The sequence below is a fragment of the Loxodonta africana genome, chromosome 5 (assembly GCF_030014295.1).
Source record: "Loxodonta africana isolate mLoxAfr1 chromosome 5, mLoxAfr1.hap2, whole genome shotgun sequence".
Taxonomy (NCBI): Eukaryota; Metazoa; Chordata; class Mammalia; order Proboscidea; family Elephantidae; genus Loxodonta; species Loxodonta africana.
The window spans coordinates 51,060,647-51,081,150 of NC_087346.1; the positions used below are offsets into that span (position 1 = coordinate 51,060,647).

General features: G+C 37.2%; 1 protein-coding gene across 1 annotated transcript in view; it reads right to left on the reverse strand.

The window, feature by feature from the left end:
• MTTP (microsomal triglyceride transfer protein) overlaps positions 1 to 20,504 on the reverse strand; it is a 60,310-nt gene that overhangs the window by 23,863 nt on the left and 15,943 nt on the right. Inside the window, exons 5-11 of the mRNA XM_064286302.1 lie at positions 17,800 to 17,907; positions 16,303 to 16,419; positions 15,853 to 15,992; positions 13,988 to 14,138; positions 11,672 to 11,829; positions 7,160 to 7,328; positions 6,179 to 6,286 (exon numbers count right to left, since the gene is read on the reverse strand). Of these exons, the coding sequence (XP_064142372.1) occupies positions 6,179 to 6,286; positions 7,160 to 7,328; positions 11,672 to 11,829; positions 13,988 to 14,138; positions 15,853 to 15,992; positions 16,303 to 16,419; positions 17,800 to 17,907 (951 nt within the window). The remainder of the gene's footprint in view (positions 1 to 6,178; positions 6,287 to 7,159; positions 7,329 to 11,671; positions 11,830 to 13,987; positions 14,139 to 15,852; positions 15,993 to 16,302; positions 16,420 to 17,799; positions 17,908 to 20,504) is intronic.

The following is a 20,504-nucleotide window of genomic DNA, read 5'->3' on the forward strand; positions in this document are numbered from 1 at the left end:
ATTTCTAAAGTGACAATTAGATGGCACCCAAGTGGTGCCATATACCTTTTCTTAAGTAACAACTTTGACGAAAGCACTTAGAGATCATATTTAAAGTGTTTTGAAAGTACCATTTACACTCAATTTCAAATTTGATTAATGTTGCTATATAGTTCAAAAATTATTTCCTGAGTGCCTCCTATGTGGCAGGTACTTTTCTAGGTACTTTTCAAATATGCTCTTTAATCAGGAAAGGTCTTTTCTTTGGCCTGTTAAAAAAAAGGAATGAAGCTCAAATTAATGGTTTAATGAAAAACTAATTAGAAATAGGAGCATCTGGGTTCTGGTCTTATCTTTGCCACTGCCCATGTTTTAGGGGCCTTGGTTTCATTTTGAAAATAAGATTCTATTTTAGGGATCTCTAGGATCCCTAAGATCTAATTCAGCGATAGGATTCATGAATTCTGAACTCAGGATGCGAGCACACGCACATACACAAGAGCTATACAAAGGCTACAAAAAGAAGAAAAAAAGGCTAAACTTCATGTGTAATCAGAGAAGTGCTGTTTCTCAACAATCAGATTGGTAAAAAAAATACAAATGTTTGACGACATGCTTTGTTGATGAGGCTGTGGGGAAATAGACATTCTCGTACATTGCTGGTGGAAGTGTAAAATGGTACAATTGCTATGGAAGATAATTTGGCAAAAGCTAACAAAACTTAAATTTTGATGCAGTAATCCTAGCCCTGAATATACATCTCCAATGATATAAAAAAGTATGTACCTAAGGATATTCATTTCATCATTATTTGCAATGACAAGTAGTTTAAATCACTTACATGACCATATATAGGAGGCTGGTTGATATAACTGTGGTACATTGAAACAATGGAGTACTAGGAAGTTGTGAAAAGAAATGAGGAAAATCTCTGTGAAACAGGATGGAGCAATTTCTAGGATGTATTGTTAAGCGGAGAAAGCAAGATAAGAAAAAAGTATATATAGAATGTTATCTTTTGTGTAAGAAAAAAAGGAAATAAGAACACATGTGTATATGTATGTTCACATCTGCTTACTGTTGCAAAAAGAAACGTACCCCACTGCCATGGAGTTGATTCTGACTCTCAGCAACCTTGTATGACAGAGTAGCACTGCATACAGGGTTTCCAAGGGTGTAATCTTTACAAAAGCAGACTGCCACATCTTTCTCCCACGGAGAGGCTGGTGGGTTCAAACAGCTGACCTTTTGGTTAGCAGCCAAGCAACTTAACCACTGAGCCACCAGGGCTCCTTTTAAGGAACATACCCATTGCCATCAAGTTGATTCTGCCTTAGCGACCCTCTAGGACAGAGTAGAACTACTCCACAGAGTTTCCAAGGAGCACCTGGTGGATTCAAACTGCCAGCCTTTTGGTTAGCAGCCATAGCTATTAACCACTACACCACCAGGGTTTCCAAAAAGAAACACAGGAAGGATAAATCTGAAAATACCAAAATTGCTTCCCACAGGAGGTAGGTGGCAACTGGGTAGAAGGTATAGGAAAGGGAATGAGATCTTCTTGAGAATACTTATAAAATATAGTTTTGACTTTTGAATCATGTTAATGTTTTACATATTCAAACAATAAAATTAATCAACAAAGATGGAAAAATGCTAAAATTAAATTCAAACAGAAACAAATGAAAGTAAATGCGTATCAAACTGATAACACTAAACAGAAAAAAAAAAAGAATGTTAAAAAGAATTAATCCAAGTAACTTTTAAACACAGTATACTCTGTATGAAATGTATTCTAAGGACAAAAAGAGCACAATCAAGTCTTGAACTTCTTTTAGTCAGTCTGTTTTTTGTGGTGGTATTGGTGTAGCAATTTCAGATCTATTTTGTGGGCATTTTATAGTTGAGTAAATGAATCAATATATTGATGTTCTTGGAACGGGGATTCTCACTGTGGGAAAAAGAAGACAAAATTAGGGAACGAGGAGAGGAGAGAAAGAACCTCGTGGTGTTGTATAGCAATATGAGCTCACATTTTAATAAATATAAATATATATAGCTTGTCCATGGTAAAGGCCTAGTCCAATGGCACTCAAATAGTAAGGAGTAAAAGCATTTACGGGTAAAGTGTCAGATATCTGAAACTCATTTGCAAATGGCTCAATCTCAATCTCAATACTTCCCCCAAAATAAATAAATAAATAAATAAAAACGCAAGAAAGCAGAATGAGATAAAGCAAACATGGTAAAATGTTAACAGTCGGTGAAGCTAGGTTAAGGGCTTATAGATGTTTATAGAATTGTACTTGCCACTTTTCTGTAAGTTTGAATATTTTCAAATACAAATGTGGAGAAAAAAACAGGCAACAAAAAAACCAAAAACCAAGCTCAGTGCCGCGGAGTCAATTCCGACTGATAGTGACCCTATAGGACAGAGTAGAACTGCCCCATAGAGTTTCCAAGGACCGCCCGGCGGATTCAAACTGCCGACCCTTTGGTTTGCAGCTTTAGCACTTAACCGCTATGCCGCCAGGGTTTCCAAACAGGGAGGTCAAAAGGTAAAGAAAAAACAAATTAAAAAATATGGGGCGAGGCTTAATACTAGTTGTGAACTTGTCCAGCTACTAATCAGCCTTTTACATGGCAGTAGCTTTCAGGACAGTAGCTGCTAAAAAGCCATAACTAAACTAAACCAAACCTGTTGACTTCTAGTCATAGCAACCCTAAAGGACAGGGTGGAACTGCCTCGTTTCCAAGGAGTGCCTGTTGAATTGGAACTGCCCTTTGGGTTGGCAGCTGTAGCTCTTAACCACTGAGCCACGAGGTTTTTTTTTTTTTTTTTTTTTTAAAGCCAGAGCAGTCGATAAAAAGTCAAGTACCTTTGGGGCAGTATAAATACTGCATGACTGGTACCAAAAAAGAAAAAACCTCATTGCCGTCAAGTCGATTCCGACTCACAGCCACCCTATAGGACAGAGTGGAACTGCCCCACAGGGTTTCCAAGAAGCAGGTGGTAGATTTGAATTACCAACCTTTTGGTTAGCAGCCTAAAACTTAACCACTGTGCCACAGGGCTTCAATTTAGTATGACTAATAGATCCTTTAAATCTGTATTTAAAATACAACATTTTCTTTCTATTCAAGTGTCTTTGATTCAGCAAATGGTAGATGAATGTTCCACAGCAGTCAATTGAAAAGAAAATTTGAACATTTACTACAGTCCATTTGATGGTCAAGTCTCATTACCGCCAAAAATGCATTTTTAAAAAGGTTGCCCAAAAACATTAATAAAATTGCAATGACAATTGATAGTCTACAGCTACCTATCAAATAACTCTAAAAATGTAATGAGAACTAGGCTATCCCATTATCAGAAGAAATTTAAAGTTAACCCTTTGCTCAGTTTCCTTCTCCTGTCATATGCCTCCCCTGGGTGAGTTCATTCTCTTCCAAAGTGTCACTCACTCTCTATTTCTGGCCCTAACACATCCTGAACTGCAGATGGGTGCAACCCTCTGCCCGTTGGACAACTCCACCTGACACAAAAGATTTCAAACTTAACCTGGCCAAAACAAATTAATATCTCTTCCTTCTTCCCACACTCAAACCAGGCTTTATAAACCTTGCTTAGGCAGTTGGCATCACCATATTCCTAGTATCCTAACCTGGAAGCTTTAGAGTGACCGGAATCCTTACCTATTTCTCATTCTCCACACCCCAAGGGACACCAAATGCTATTGGCTCTACTTCCTTGAATCTGTTTCCTTCTCTTCCACTACCAGTTAACTGTTGTCATCAAGTCAATTCTGACTCATGGTGACCCCGTGTGTGTCAGAGGAGAACTATGCTGCATAGGGTTTTCAGTGACTGATGTTCCTGGAAGTAGATTGCCAGGCCTTTCTTCTGAGGTACCACTGGGTTAACTTGTGCCTCCAACCTTTCCAGCCTTTCAGTTAATCTCCAAGCGCTTAACTACTTGCACCACCCAGGGACTCCTGTTCACCCACTGCCCCTACAGTAATTCAGACCTTTACTCAGTCTTGCCTGCGTTATTACAAATGTTTCCAATCTGATCTCACTGACTGTAATTCAGTCAACACTCAGTCCTTACACCACCTTGGTCCTCCCTAATTAAAAAATCTAACATGTCATTCGCCTGCCTAAAAACCTCATTGGTCTTCCTTCTTTCTACAGAATGAAGGCCAGACTCCTTGTCATTAATGAAAATCCAGCCTATCTCTCTTCTGTCATCCACTCTTTCCTGCTTCTCCGTCCCTACCCATCTGTTCCACAGTCATACGTATTTTGTACTATAGCCTGTTATGGATTAAACTGTGCTCCCCTCCCTACCACCCCCCCAAAATAATACATATATGTTGTAATACCAACCCCTATACATGTGAATGTAATCCTGTCTGTTTTCTTTGCTATGTTAGTGATACCCTATCAGTGCAGGGTGTGTCTTAAACCTAATCACTGCAGAGTTATAAGGAGCAGCATAGACACAGAGACAAGCAAGCACAAATGGGGGAAGACTGGTGCTATCCCATGACGACTCATGCATTCAATCTATGAGTCCAGGGACTCCAAGGATTGCAAGTTACTAGAAGCTGAAATAGTCAAAGCAGTACATCCCCCGAGAGCCACACTCTGAATTCAGACTTCTAGCCTCCTACACTGTGAGAAAATAAATTTTTATTTTTTAAAGCAACCCACTTGTGGTACTTTTGTTATAGAAGCACTAGGTAACTAAAACGAGCCTCATAGAATTTCTCACTGCTCTCGTCTACCAGGCTCTTTTTGTCTTTGGGCTTTTTTGTACGTTGTTGTATTTCTTCTGGAATGTACTTCCTTCCATATTACCATCTCCTCACCTAACAAGTTCTTCCAGACTGAGTAAACTCAAACGCTACCGTTTTGCTGAAACTTCCCCAGCATCCCCAAACAGAATAATTTTCTGCATCTTCTGTATTCTCAGAAGAGCACTCTGTTCATATTTCAATATTATTTATCTGTTCATATTAGGTAAACAGAGTATGAGTTCTTTGAGGATGGTAGAATATCTTATTTATTTTTATGTTCAACGATCAGCATCGTTGTTAGCAGAGTAGATGCTCGGTAAATGACACTGAATGGATGTTTTATATATGGGTTTTGAGCCTTTAGCCAAAATATTTAATATGTTAATTGCTGAAGTAAATCAGATATTAAATGGATATTGAAAAATATAAACAATCATAGTTCTGTGATGTCATAAAAATAATAATAAATTTGATTTCTTCCAGCTGATAGTCAAACATTTTCAGCACCATAGTTTTTTAGTAGTCATTTTCATTCTTAGTTTACATTCTATTTATGGGTTGCCTCTTTTAGACCACTTGGTTTAGCAAACATTAGTAAGCTGAATAATAAGGTGATGTCTGTCTGTGCTGGGAAAAAAAATGCTGACTGGACGCTGGATGTGTAATAAATGTGGACTGAAAAAAAGACTGTTTTCATATATGCAGCATCTTTAATCTGTTTGCATTATAGAAAGATGGGTTGTGTTAGATGTTAATCCATCTGGACTTTCCACATTTAGTTATGCTTACAAAAGGAGCATTTTTGCCGTTCTTCGTAAATGAGAAGGATGTGAAAATTCATAGTTTTTCCAGGCAACTGAAGAAGTGTCGAGCAAATAAATAAATGCAATGTAAATTTCTAAGTAATTAGAAGTACTAAATTTCCTCCATCTAAACTGCAAGCCACACTTTTATAGACACTTTTATGCTCTAGGACGCAATTGTAGAGTTTACTATTTTTCTGAGAAGAAGAATTACACTGTATATACCATACAAAGTTGAATACATAGCAGACACTCAATAAAGAAATATCAATAGGTGGATTAATGAGTATTCACCTTCTAACAAGTATTTATTAAGCATTAGCTATGTGCCAGGTACTGTTTTAAGCAGTTGGTGTTCAATAAAGCAAAACTCTATTTCTGCATCGAGTTTACCTTCTAGTGGAGGGAGACAAAAATAAACAATAAACATAATAAATAAGTAATTTCTAAAATATGTTAGAGAGTAATAATCAACTATGAAGAATAAGAAAAGAGGAGCGGGGTACAGGGGACTAGCAGCACCCATGGTAGGCAACATGGTGAGTATTAGATAGAATGGTCTAGGGTATATAATACAGGAGACTGGATTCTCACTTTGCGTTTGCAGCCTTCATTCTGACACAGCTTCCTGACCAGGGCCCCGATGATGATCATCACAGTTTCTCTGATGTCATTGCTCCCAAAAGAACCTTTGAACTTACTCTGTTAGCAAAACAGGGATAAAAGAGGTTACCAAAACATTTAAACATTTCCAAGGGACACGTTCAGTTGAGGAATAAAGTAACCAATGCCTGAGAGAAACGTTCTTATCCTCCTAGGTCGCATATTCAGAATTTTGCTTTGGGGTACTTACAAATTCACTATCGGTCTCAGAACTGAAGAGTCCATAGTATCTCTCCTTCTCAAGAATTCCTAACCTAGGATCTATGAATTCACTTGAGGCTTATGGATTGGATTGACTGGATCACTGAACCTACAAAATTTTGTGTGTGGGTAAAGAGGGACTCCATTGCTTTTACCCAATGCTAAAAAAAAAAAAAATTTTTTTTCAATGCTAAAGTGTGCCTAATTTCCAAAGAAGGTTATGAACTATTTCTCTAGATCATTTATAGTAACACAAATTATACTTAAAAAAAAAAAAAGTTAGCTTTTGTTTCCAAAATACACTTTTTAATCTTGGAAGAATTGTATCTGTTCAATATACTGTGTATTGAATACCATGAGAATTCTTGAAGTCAAAACAAATCTGTTAAAATTGATTACTGAAGCATAACTAAGGCTTTTCCTCTCTGACATTTGGTCTTAACTATGTCATGTTATATGATAGCTGAACACAATCTTTCAATTCCTATATAGTTTGTTATTTAGAGGAATGGTCAAGATGGTAATTTAACTGAAAGTGTTTATTGTCCAGCTAATGATTAATGGATTGAAAACAGTTCAACAGAATTCAAATACAAATAATCAGAAGGCTGTACTTTGCAGCCTCATTCTCACCAGAACAACTTTCAATTACTGCCTAGATTCTTGAGGTTTTTAGCAGCTGAGAAGTTTTCGAGTGTCCATTTGACTTACCATGAGGGCTTTCAGGAGTACTTCATTGGGGTGGGAGGCAAACCCGCAGGCGTAGAGAAATCTCTCTTGAAGGATAATGCTACTGTCACTTTTGAAATCTAAAAAGTCCAAAATGGCTTCTAATGAGTCTGGAGTCTGGGCAGAGGTGACAGCATCCACCAGCTGGGGTCTGTAAGAAAGGGATAGTCACAAATATCAATGTTTAGGATGCTTAAGGAATTATTAAAAATGTCTGCCACACTCACAGACTCCTTATTGATTTTATTTTCCCAAGGAAGTAAAATTTTATTATTAGAAAAAAAATAACAATGAGTAGACCTTCTTAAAAAGACCCCAACCCTTCTCTCTCACTCAAACAATGTATACTCAGAAAATGCAAGCTAATTTTACTGTATTTGTAAGCCAAATAAATTTGGAAGTAAATAAAAATTATATAAATAACATTCTAAATTAAGTTTAATTCTTTTCTAGATCTAAATACATGGGTCCCCAAAATTGATTCTCTTTTTCTAGTCAGCTTTGCAGATGCACACATTTCTCAAATGCCTTAATATTCAACTACCCCCAGTGCCGTCGAGTCAATTCCGAACTACAGCAGCATTATTTAAAGGAAGAGATGAAAAATTCTTTTAACTTTATAGCCAAGCGAGAATTTTTTGCTTATTTAAAATAAAAAACACCATGGTATAGTTGTGTCCACCCATAATATGTGTTAACCCAGAAACCTAGTGCCATCAAGTCGATTCTGACTCATAGCGACCCTATAGGGCAGAGCAGAACTGCCCCATAGAGTTTCCAAGGAGCACATGGCAGATTCAAACTGCCAACCCTTTGGTTAGCAGCCGTAGCACTTAACCACTACACCACCAGGGTTTCCATAATATGTGTTAGCAGGATGGAAATCCCACAGAAACTTTCTAGTTATATATTCTAGTTATCAAAAATCTTTGGTTTAGAAGAACTGGATGGTGCCCGGCTACCATTACTTATCATTTTGACCAAAGATTCTAGAGAAGAATCCTGATCAAAAGGGGGAAGAATACAGAACAGAATGTCAAATTCTCAGTGGAATCCAGACTTCTGGAGCCATTGAGGCTGGATAAACCCCCAAAACTATTGTCTTCAAATAATCTTTAAACTTTAAACCTTAAATCAAAACTATCCCCTGAAGTCTTCCTTGAACCAAAAATAGCTTATCTTAATAAGTAAAGTATGTCTACCTTGAGCATTGTGCTCTTTTAAAGAATTATTTATGTGAAACCAAATTGACAATAGCGACTCAAAAGGTTAAAGGAAAAGCTTAGGGGGCAGTGAGTTTAAGTCAATGGTGGTGGAACAATTTGCAGAAGGATGGCAAGAATGTTCACGCAACTTGAAGAATGCAATCAATGTCACTGAGTTGTACATGTAGAAATTGCCAAAATGGTGTGTGACTGCGTATTTTCACCAAAATAAAGAGCCAAAAAAAAAAAACCAAACTTTGGTTAAATGAGTTTGGAATGGTAAAATTTCTGAAATGGTTGTCATACTAATGAATATGTTATGATTGTAAATATTATATACCAAACCTGTTGCCATCGAGTCAATTGTGATTCATAGCAACCCTATAGGACAGAATAGAACTGCCCCATAGGGTTTCCAAGGAGCAGCTGGTGGATTTGAACGGCCAACTTTTTGGTTAGCAGCTGAGCTCCTAACCACTGCACCACTCTATACCATATCCATATAAACACATCATACATGTGTTCAGCACTTTAAATTTCTCACAAATGATATACTTGCACTATTATCATTTTGATTCTAACAAAAACCTAATGAAGTTGGAGGCGAATGAGGCAGAGGTTTAGAGAGATATGACATTTATTGAGTGTCTATCATGCAAGCACTGCATTAGAAAATACATGTGCAGTCTTGCTTTGCTTTAATTTTTTATCTAGAAAACGGGGCTAAAAATAATAGTTACCTCAGGATTGTTGAGAGGATTAAATAATCTATGTAAAACACTTAAACTAATGTCTGGCAGATAGCAAGTGATCAATAAATATTAGCTTTTATTTAATACTATCATCTCATTTAATCTTCTGAGCATCCTTGTCAGGTTAATACTAATATTCTTACTTATATCTGTGGGAACAGATTCAGAACTATTCAGTCATTTATTCAAGGTCACATAGCTAGTACATGGTATAGATAGGATTAGAACCCAGGTTTTTCTGACTCAGGAGTCCATGATCTTTTAATTATATTGGTGTTTCCCAAAGTATTTTCCATGTAATACTAGCCCTACACAATGTTATAAGAAAAGAGGTTTTCAAGGTCATGTAATTTGAGAAAATATTCAAGGAAATTTGTAAAGAATATTATCAGATTAAAGGTGCTGAAAATTTCTGAAGCAAAGAAAACTATTTAATTTGGTTTAACCCAGTGGTCTTCAAACTCAGTTGTTCACAGAATCCTTTCCTCTTGGCAAACCTAATAACATCCTGCAATTTACAGAATATGCACAATAGCTACTTTGGAAAATGGCGCATTCTCCCGTGCTGCCTTTCACTATCCTACAATAAAGACAAAGGATTGTTATTCCTATTTTACAGATGTTGAAAGTGAGGCTCAAAGAGGCTAAATGTAAATGGCTTGCTTAAATGTTATTCTGCTAATTGGAAGTCAGAATTTAAAACGAGGTCTTCTGATGTGCAGTATCCTTTCTACTGCATCATGCAGACACATAAATTATTGGTGTCATAAGAATTTTAGGATACAGATAAGGCCAAGGTTTTATGAAATCTCTATTCTAAATTACTAGCTAATATTTGCTTTTTCCTTCTCAGAATATTTTGGCTTTGATATTAAGACAAAGGAACTCTGGTGGAGCAGTGATTAAGCACTCAGCTGCTAACCCAAAGGTCGGCAGTTTGAACCCACCAGCCACTCCATGGAAGAAAGATGTGGCAGTCTGCTTCCGTTAAGATTTATAGCCTTGGAACCCTACGGGGCAGTTCTATTCTGTCTTACAGGGTCACTATGAGTTGGAACCTACTCAACAGCAGTGGTTTGAGTTTGGTTTTGGGTTTGATATTAAGATAAATCACTTTACCAATACGTTTTAGAGCTCTAGATTAAAACAGAACCTGAGAATTTATGATTTTGCACATATTTTACTCTAACTGGTTCTTGTGGTTAGAGTCCCTGGGTGGCCCAAATGGTTAAGCACTCTACTACGAGCTGAAAGATTGGCAGTTCAAACCCATCTAGAGACACCTCAGAAAACAGGCCTGGCAATCTGCTTCTGAAAAATAACAGCCTTGAAAACCCTATGCAGCAATTCTACTCTGCACATGTGGGGGCTCCGTGAGTTGGAATTAGCTAGATGGCAACTAACAACAACAACAACCAACTTGTGGTTAGTCATACAGAATTCCTGTCAATTAGTTTTTAATGTCCTCAAGACAAATAACAAATACAATAAAAAATAAATAGACTTCTCAGGGGGAAAAAAAGGTAAATTCTCTTTTTGGGGAATTGAGTTCTCATAATCCAGTGATTTCTGCTGCTACTGTGTGTGTGTGTGTGTGTGTGTGTTTGCCACTTGGCCAATTTCCACTTTGGGGTTATGTTAATGGCTAGTTTCCACTTTTTGTAAAATGAATTGAACAATCTATAGCATCAGTTAGGATAGTTGGCCACACACAACTAACTGAATCAATTTGGTAATTTTGTATAAAAACCAAAACCATGGAGTCAATTCTGACTCATAATGACCCTACAGGACTGAGTAGAACTGCCACATAGGGTTTCCAAGGAGCACCTGGTAGATTCAACCTGCTGACCTTTTGGTTAGCAGCTGTAGCTCTTAATCACTATGCCACCAGGGTTTTCTTTTGTTGTATAGTAACTTGTATTTATAAACAAAGTGAAGTTGAAAATTGTCATGTAAAGTCAATAGCACTTTCACCAAATATTCAAATAATGTAGGGATTTCCTTTTTTTTTTTTTTTCTTTTGGTTATTTACTTCAGTTCTCAATTTTTCTATATATAAAACATGGCTTCAATGGGGACAACACCTGGATGTTTAATGAAAGGACATTTTTCAATTGAAGAAGTCATACTCTTTTATTTTATTATTCTTATTATTTTGCTTGCTTAATCAACTCTGAAATCTTTTCAAGTGTAAATTAGTAACTTCAGGAACACAATTTTAAACCAGCAAGGAGGAAGCACATGTACCAAAGTGTCACAAGGAAGCCCTGCCCTGTCCTATCTATGTACCAATCTAGTTCCTATCTAAACTCATAAACTCTCAAAAAAATGTGCCTTCTGAGTCACTGCTGAAAACTTGCCCTTGTATTTCTGGTCACCTGACAGCGAAATTACAGCATTGTGGCATTGCTGTTTGAAGAAAGTGGAGAATAACTAAATAATTGACTTGGAGGTGGGGCAAATTGCTTGATAAACACTGATAGCCTAAAAGAGATTTCCTACAGATGACCCCTCTTGATGTTAGGGGAACTTACAGTACTTCCTTGTCTTCACTCTTTAGAATTTGGAGGATCTCTTCTTTCTTTGCTGTCCTGAGGTGCTGAATGAAGGCTAGGAAGCTTCTGACCGCCTCAGCCTTGGAGAGGTTTTCAGGCAGTAGGTGCTTTCTGGTGGACTGCCAGCGCTCCAAGAGCTGTAAAACAGGGCTGCCGCTCACAATCCATACGTAACTCTGAACATCCACATTTACAAAGGCTGTGCTCCCCAAAAATAAAGCTTTCCTTACATCCAACAAGAAACAGAGGCTTTGTGAATCTTACCTCAATAAACCTGGTCCTTTCCACCCTTACCCATATATATCACCTGTGACTCTCAGAGGTGTATATAGACCTTGCGTATAGTTCGTCTGTAGGTGGACCGTGCTTATCTATTACTATTGAGCTCAATGGCAATAGTTAACCGGTTCTGGGCACATAGGTCATGCTATGGTAACACCAGGGAAATAAGTCTGGGGCCAGGCTTTGTCTACCCCAGTGAACTTATGCAGAATTTCAATGAACAGCAAGATATCTTGGAAGGAAAAATCCTTGCTGAAAAATTGCCTCAGGCACATCCCTGAAAATAAGTTTGTTATAATTTGAGTTCCCTATCCTATCTCTTTATTGTATTTTTTTCTATGAAGTACAACACTTAACTACTGCCGAAGTATGAATTGTTCGTTACCTACATAATATCAGCGTTAAGTGGGACCTCAGAGTAGTATTTAGATAAAGGTAATTCTCACACACACAGTTGTTACTCTAAAAACAGTAAGTAGTTCTTAAAAACAGTCTTAAAAACAGTAAGTAGTTCTACTTAATGACCTCTTTTGGCTTTGAAAAATGTTAAAGAACTTATTTTCATAGTTAACCTTTTTTTTCCCTAATTGTAAAGAACATCAGTGGCCTTCAACTCTGTTTTTTTTTTTAATTATTTTTTAAAAAGTACTCATTCCTCCTAATAATCCACCAAAAAGCCAAACCCACTGCTGTCGAGTCGATTCTGACTCATAGTGACCCAGACACTTATTTTTTTCTCTTTTCCAACTTCCCCTTGTTAGCTAATCTTAAGAGGATATTCCAAAGCAAAATTCCAGCTGTTCTTAGCTAAAGATTTACTGGGTCGTTTCTGAGGTCAGAGAGCATATTAATGTGATTTTTTTTTTTTTTTTTTTTGCTTTTTGCTTTAAAGAGTTGCAACAGTGACATGTTGAAGTTAGAAAAGCAAATTCTCTAATGATTTAAACCTTCTCTATAACAATTAAGAAATAATTAATAAATATCTTAGGTGGCTTATAATGTTTAATAACTATGTAGGGAGAAATTAATAGTTCACAGCATAAGAAAAGATGGTTTGTTTCATCAGTCATGTACCTAAATAATTCCCATCTCATATGCCATTGGAACATTAATGACATTTGGAAGAAAAGCAAGTAAAAGAAAAAAACAAACCTTAAGAATAATGAGACTTTGCTGTTTCATCTGGTTTTCTTCTGATTTTAATTTGGTAAAATTGAGACACTAGTAAGGAATTACTGCCTTGTATTTTAAGCAAATTTTGATATTAGTTCTTGATAATTCCACTTTTCTAAACACCAATAATGCCCAAAGGGATGGGCTTTTTCTAGTTGCTATACATAGAGCATGAAGCCAAGGGTTTGCTCTCCTGATAAGAAATTAAATATTAAGAAATGCTGAACCTTAAAGTCATTTCTGGTGCCGTAAGCCATGATTTATGCATGCAATATATGAAATTGTTCTTTGTTGAATTAAATGTTATAAGATGATCTACACTTTGCCTGGGGGATACGATACCTCATTTCTGCCTGTAATTGTAGGGGAGGTTGGGGTGCGGTAAAGAAATGTTTCCGGATGTAGACAGAGCACAGTATCCCTTTAGTCCTCACGGTGATAGAATACTGAGCTCACTAATATATCTCACCTGTGAACATATTGCTACTCAGTGGTAAAATTTCAGGATTCAGACCCATAGCCATGCTCTTGACATCATATGTTGCAGCTAGCTTCAACAGTCCCTTTAACCTCCTGTATCCAGGGAGTTGCTTTTAAAAAGTTGCCCTTAAGTCATAACATTTTTGGTTTGTGATGAGTTGGTGGTAATTATTTGTTAACTATTGTTGTATTATACATCATAGCCAACTGTTGTTACAATTCAGTGGTGGCTGGTATTTCTTTACAAAGTTTCTTCATAGCATAAAGCTAAAGCTTCCACTGGAGATCCAAGGACAATATAGAGTTTTAAGCTGTGGTTTTTCCCATATTTGTCTACTCAGTGCAGTTGTGCACACTTACAGATGGGCATCCTTTACACTTGCTCTGGAAGACCTGCCCCACAATGGGAATGGCTGCATACTTTGAATCAACGGCTTTAATTATGGCTGCGACCTGCTTTCCAGGCATCAGTCTTGGTCCTGCTTCAGTTGTCTTCAGCTCCAATTTCTGCCTGCATAACCATGGAAGAGAAATTTCATCTTACTAGCATTCTTTTGGGTGAACAAGATGCTAGTTGCCATTCTTTTGGCAAACAATACACTAATTTATTTCAGTTGTGAAAGGTCACATTTTTCAATCTGGGCTATCTCGAGAGGTACCTGCAGTCTCAAGATAGTTATGTTGTCCTTCTGGAACAAAAATTTTATTCAAAGATTTGGAATGGTAAATCTGGATTTTTTAAATATATGAAAAGAGAATACAGGGAAGAAAATTTGCCTGGATGCTGAACAAGATAGGTGGTATCAGCTCTTTCTCATTTAGCCCAGTTTTCTGAAAATAATGTCCTCAGTGCAACCACATGTCACTCATTAACCAAAGCAGTTAGAAAATCTTATTTTCCAAAAATAGTCTCAACAATATTTTTGTCCCACATGCTCTTCTTGAGCCTTGTCACTTTCCCATCAATAAGTAGAAGTCTATGTCTCTGTCCTTGAACCTAGGCAGGACTCTGTGACTGCTTTGACTGATGGACGTGACACTATGTGATTTCCAAGGCTAGGTCATAAAAAAGAATTCAGCTTTCATCTGGCACAGTGTCAGCACACATGTCTTTAGAGCCTTGAGTTGTCATGTGAGAAGTCTGGCTACTTGGAGCTTCTATGCCGAGAAGCCATATAGAGACAAAGAGAGATGCGTGAGGAGTCACTTGTTTGAGTCCTTGTTGGAGTCCAGGCACCAGACAGGGGAGGGAGCAACCCTCAAATAATTTCAGCTCTGGACAATGACTGTCTGCAACTATCTCATAGGCACCAGGCACGGCATGCATAGCTGGGTGAAGTCATACCCCAGAATTATAAGACAGAATATAATAAAATGATTTTTGTTGTTTCATACCATTAAATTTGAGGTGGTTTGTTACACAGCAATGGAAAACTGACAGACCCGATAAGTAATTAGGACTACATAATTTATATGAAAACAATATAGACATAATATAGAGCAGAATGTAAAATTCTACTCCATGAGCCCAACCCCACTCCATGAGAGACTTCAATAAAACTCCTAGCATTTGTAGCATGGGGCAATCTCCCAAGATTTTGCATCCATTCACCTCTGACATTAGAGCTACTTCAGAGGAAACATTTTAGAAGTAGTGGCATAATTTGGCAACAATTAATGCTAGAAGATTTTTCTTTTCTGAATTAAAATCTAAAAATAGTACAGTCTTATATTTGAAATTCTAGTTCTTAATCCTGTGAGAACTATTCTGACCAGAGAAATTTTCTCAAATTGAAATAACAGCCTTAAATATTTGTGTTATAAGTCACATAAAAAAATTCTGTCACATTTCTTTACTTACCATGGAACTTTTTATGTACTTTGTTAAAAAATAATCATGCAAACATCATCATTTTTTAGCCTTAATATTAAAAACATTTGACAGAGAAACTAGAAAATAAACTAGAATGAATCAAGTAGTTTGGCTTTTTAAAATTTTAAATTGTATTCAATAAACAATTAATTTTCAATGAAATTCTATTTTTGAAAAAAGCTATGTGTTTACTATGTGCTTGGTATTATTGTCAATGCTGTGAAAAATAAAGGTGAAAAAGATATAATTACAGTTTTCAAGGAGCTAACAATTGAAATAAGGAAGCACTTATATGGGTACGATAATATATTAAAGGATAGCAAAGAAAATCAAAATTTTACTATTATCTTACTTTGAAGCTATTTTGCCTGTAACAGTTGGTAGGAAATTCAGCCCAAAAGTGTGTATCTCTTCTGCAGTCACAGCTATAACAAAGCTATCTTCTATCTTATAGGTAGTAACAGATGTGGCTTTCGAACTGACACCTAAGACCTATAAAAGAAAGTCAGTAAATAAATAATAAATACTTATTTGTTACAAGTAATAAATGGTTTTTTAAATCAAGTTAAATAACAAACTTTTGATCTTCAAAATAGCTTCCCTCTCAAATCTTCCCCATGACCCACACCTACAAAATATTTAAGTAACAATTTATTCATTTCATTTGTGTGAAACTACAGCCTAAACTAAAAATTATGTGTTCCCAAATAATATTTTCTTACCTTATTCTTCTATCATTTTAAATAAACCTCTACAAAATGTAATTGTTGGAATGTCTCAAAGAAAGTGCTATTGTTCATACCTGATTTTGGGTAGTAAATCCAGATCTTGATATTTTGCATGACTCCAAGGCCTTGATTTTGGTCACTTTGTCTCGATGAGCTTGGTAGGTCACTTTACAGTCCCCAGAGATATCTACCTAAGAAGAAAAGTAAGAGCATAATGCTTGGGATTCTTCTGTGGTCTATTTGAATTCTAATGGGAAATGGCTTGAAAATTGGGAATGTCACCGGGACAGCCTTTTTTTCTAGGTTGACCAGATTAAGAAAACAGGAAAAATTCAATATGTTTCTGTATCATATAGATTTCCTTTGACATTCTCCTTGGCTGAATCTTACTAGCACCTTTTTACTGTCCCTAGAATAACACAGAATTTCCTACTTCTCTATAATGTCCAATAAGAGTTGGACAAATGACCTGGTCATAACTGAAACCTCTGGTGAGTTGTGATCATGCAGCAATGGGAGTCTATTTCCAATGTGGAATTTAGGATGTGTGTGTATGTGTGTTTACCTTTGACTAATTGAGCATGATTAGAAATTCTTAGAAAACTGTGGAATTAATTCAACTCATTATTAATCATACCAACAAGATGAGTTTAGGCAAACATATCTCAGTACAGACACTGTTTAACTTCTCTGAGCTTTTCCTCAGACCTCTGCCAGCACCACAGCCGGCCTCTATTCTAGCAACCTAACCAACATTCTCTTGGCCCAGCTCTGTGGGAAGATGTTCTCACTCACTCATGAATTCAGACTATGAAACTTAGACTCTAGCCTCAGATCTGCCCTTGCCTACAGGTGTGATACTGGGTGAGCCACCTAACTCAACCAGTTTAACCCCAGTTTCTCTATCTGTAAAATAAAAGGAGTTGGCATGAACCAGTGGTTTCCCAGACTGACAATGGATGCAAATTATCCAAGAAGACTGTCAAAATACAGACACTCAGGCCCTCACTAATCTGAGTCAGAATCTCTGGGGGTGAGTTCAAAGAATCTACATTCTTAATAAGCACCTCATGGGAGAATGGTGCACTGTGATAAATGGGAACACTGGAATAGTCCCCAAGGTTTTCTGCATCTCTAACATCCAGTTATTCTGTAAGTCCCCTTAGTATAACTGATTCAAATCCCCTTACTTTGTATTCAAATAACAAAATATTAGATTAAATAGCAATTATTTCATTCATAAATGAAACTTGACCACCCAACTCATCTTTTCAGATCATTGCCATGGTAGTAACTCTTTCACTGAACAAATAAAAATCCATCTAAACAATCTCATTACCCCATTGTTAAAGAAGATGTTGTTAGGTGCCGTCCAGTCTATTTCGACTTGTAGCAACCCCACGTGACAGAGTAGAACTGCCCCATAGGGTTTTCCAGGCTATGTCTTTCTCCCGCAGAGCAGTTGCGTGAGTTCAAATTGCCTTTCTGTTAGTAGCTGAGCACTTAACCTTTGTGCCACCAGTGCTCCTTGTTAAAGAAGATGCTCAATCATTAATAATATTAGTAAGTACCTCATTGGTGGTTCCAGAGCTTAACTGCATCTGAAATAGGCTAGCCAGGCCTCTCTTGAGATTTTCTATGGCCACAGGCTCATTTTGATAGGAGTAGAACTCTTTGACCTAGGAGAAAATAGGACAAACACAAATGAAGCAAAAATACATCATTTTTAAGATTGGGTTAAATGAGTGGTAGGAAAGGTCAGATTCTCACCCTTGTTAATTTTGAGAGGAAGAGCTCTGCTATTCCAAAGCTGGGATTTCATTTTGTGAGAAGAAGCAATTTCAATGTCTAAGAAGCTAGATCATCTGAATATGAAATTAGGGAGGCTGATAATGGAGGCTTTTTTTTTTTTTAGTATAGGGAAGGGAACAGAGCACTGAGACAAGCTGGGATTTCTGTGAAAGCAAGAAGGACTGCCCAAAAAGGGAAATGAGGACCATTCTTTTGGAACATGTCAATCTGTAACTCTGCTTGAAACAAAAACTAGCCAAGGTTTAAAATAACAGCAAAGAAAAAGGTCTTGGAAGAGAATGGAACTAGCCTTGAGACTCATGAGCTGGCACAGCCTATAAAGGCTATGACAACGGCCCAGGCATGACCATATGCCTGTAGACAAAATTCCACATGGATGATGTTTTCTTGCCCTCTACATAAGCAGTCATGTTGGCTTTGGGTACAAGGAGATACAGAAGGTTGTAAGATTTGAGATTGAGATTGCTACCACCTTACCACCTGCTTTGAGATTCCTTTTTGAAATCAAGGAATAGAGGTTGGAATGAGGAGGGTAACTGTGATTTGGAAGCAATAGGGATGTAAACAGCTTGTCTTAGCTTTGTTTCATCCTTGATATTTATAGGCACAGGGATAATAACACCATTTTGATAACTTAGCTCATGTTTAAGGGTAAAAATACAAAGAACTTTTTGGAAAGCAACTTGCTGTTTTTCACTTTGTATTAACTCCAAATGTATCACACAAATTAGAAATAGAGCATAGATGGATATCATCCATGTAAAATTTTCCTGTAAAAATTCCCAAGGTCTATGATAATTATAGCTGAGCATTTCTGTCAGAAATATCATGTCTTCCTATTTCTCTTTAAAACCAACCATGTTGTCTCAAAGTAAACAGAAGCTGGGTAATTGTCCAATGAACTTAATAGCCAATCTGAATAAAACTGCATAAAACTCATGTCTCAGAAGCAGAAAATATTTTACCTGAATTATCCAAATAACTGCCACAAATCCCTATTTTACTTTTGGGTAAAAATAGGGATTTGAGGCCTGGTGATGTATTTACTAGATACCTTAACAGCTGAGTACGTTAGCCATTTGCACTACCCAGGAACTCCACAGTGACTATTAGAGGTTCATAACTGGGTTGCTTGAGCTTGGAAACAGTAGGAATTGTTCACATGGTGGCAGTGCAGTCATGCCTGTGGCCCAGGCCTCCTTGGCCTGCGTATTAAAACACTTTCGAATGTAGGAGGTGCCATTAGGTGGGAAAAACACCCGTAGAATCATCCTTACCCAGATTTCCAGTCTACAAAATGTGTCTGTACTACTGAGACAGCTTTTCGTAAAATCTTAGTACACCCAGGTCTCAGATTTAGTCTTTGGCTCATACATATGGTCAAGTGCTCTTCAACTACTGGATCTTGATCTCTAGGTCACTAAGGAAAAGATATTGAGCCTTTTTTTTTTTTTTTTTTTCCTGGCAGTTTGAACAATGTAAACTGTGAGACAAAAAGAGAAATCGTATTTTTTTTCTTCATTCTTTCTATCAGCATTTATTGTTTTTTGTTTTTTTTTTCTAGCATAAAGAAGTGGGTGCTTCTCTTTGTCATTTTTATGACAGCTACCTCTGGGACTTAATTTCTTTCTTTCATGCCTACCAACAAGATCCAAAGTAGATCTTGGAATTAGCTGGCTTGCAATTAAAAGAAGAAAACAGTCAGAACTTTGCAGTTCAGTCCACATGGCTGTCACAGCGATAATCTTAAATTCATTATTTCACAACAGGAACTGAGTAAGCTTTATTATATCCAGGCCATAAAGCTGATTGCTTCATTCAGTATTGAAATAAATTCTGAACATCTGAGAGCATAGGACTCTTATCTAAATTCACAGTCCCCAGTGCCTCCAGAGAGCTGCAGCAGGTGCAACCTGGTCAAAAGCTAAGCCTTTAACCCAAGGAAACCATGTAGAGGGAGATGAGAGGGTTGTGGAAAAGGAGAAGTAGGGCTTCTTCCCCTCAAATTTCTAAGGCACATTTCTCCTTAAAGTCAGTAGGCATAATTCATTATGTTTTATCAGGAAGAATATTCCTCTCTCTATGTCATCGTTGTTGTTAGATGCTGTCAAGTCGGTATACACAGAGACACCATGCACAACAAAATGAAACACTGCCCAGTCCAGTGCCATCCTCACAACTGTTACTATGTTTGAGCCCATCGTTGCAGCCACCGTGTCAATCCATCTCGTTGAGTGTCTTCCTCTTTCTCGTTCTCCCTCTGCCTTACCAAGCACGATGTTCTTCTCCAGGGACTGGTCCGTCTGATAACATGCCCGAGGTACGTGAGATGAAGTCTTGCCATCCTCATTTCTAAGGAGCATTCTGGCTGTACGTCTTCTAAGACAGATTTGTTTGTTCTTCTGGCGGTCTATGGCATATTCTTTGCCACACCATAATTCCAAGGCATCAATTCTTCTTTGGT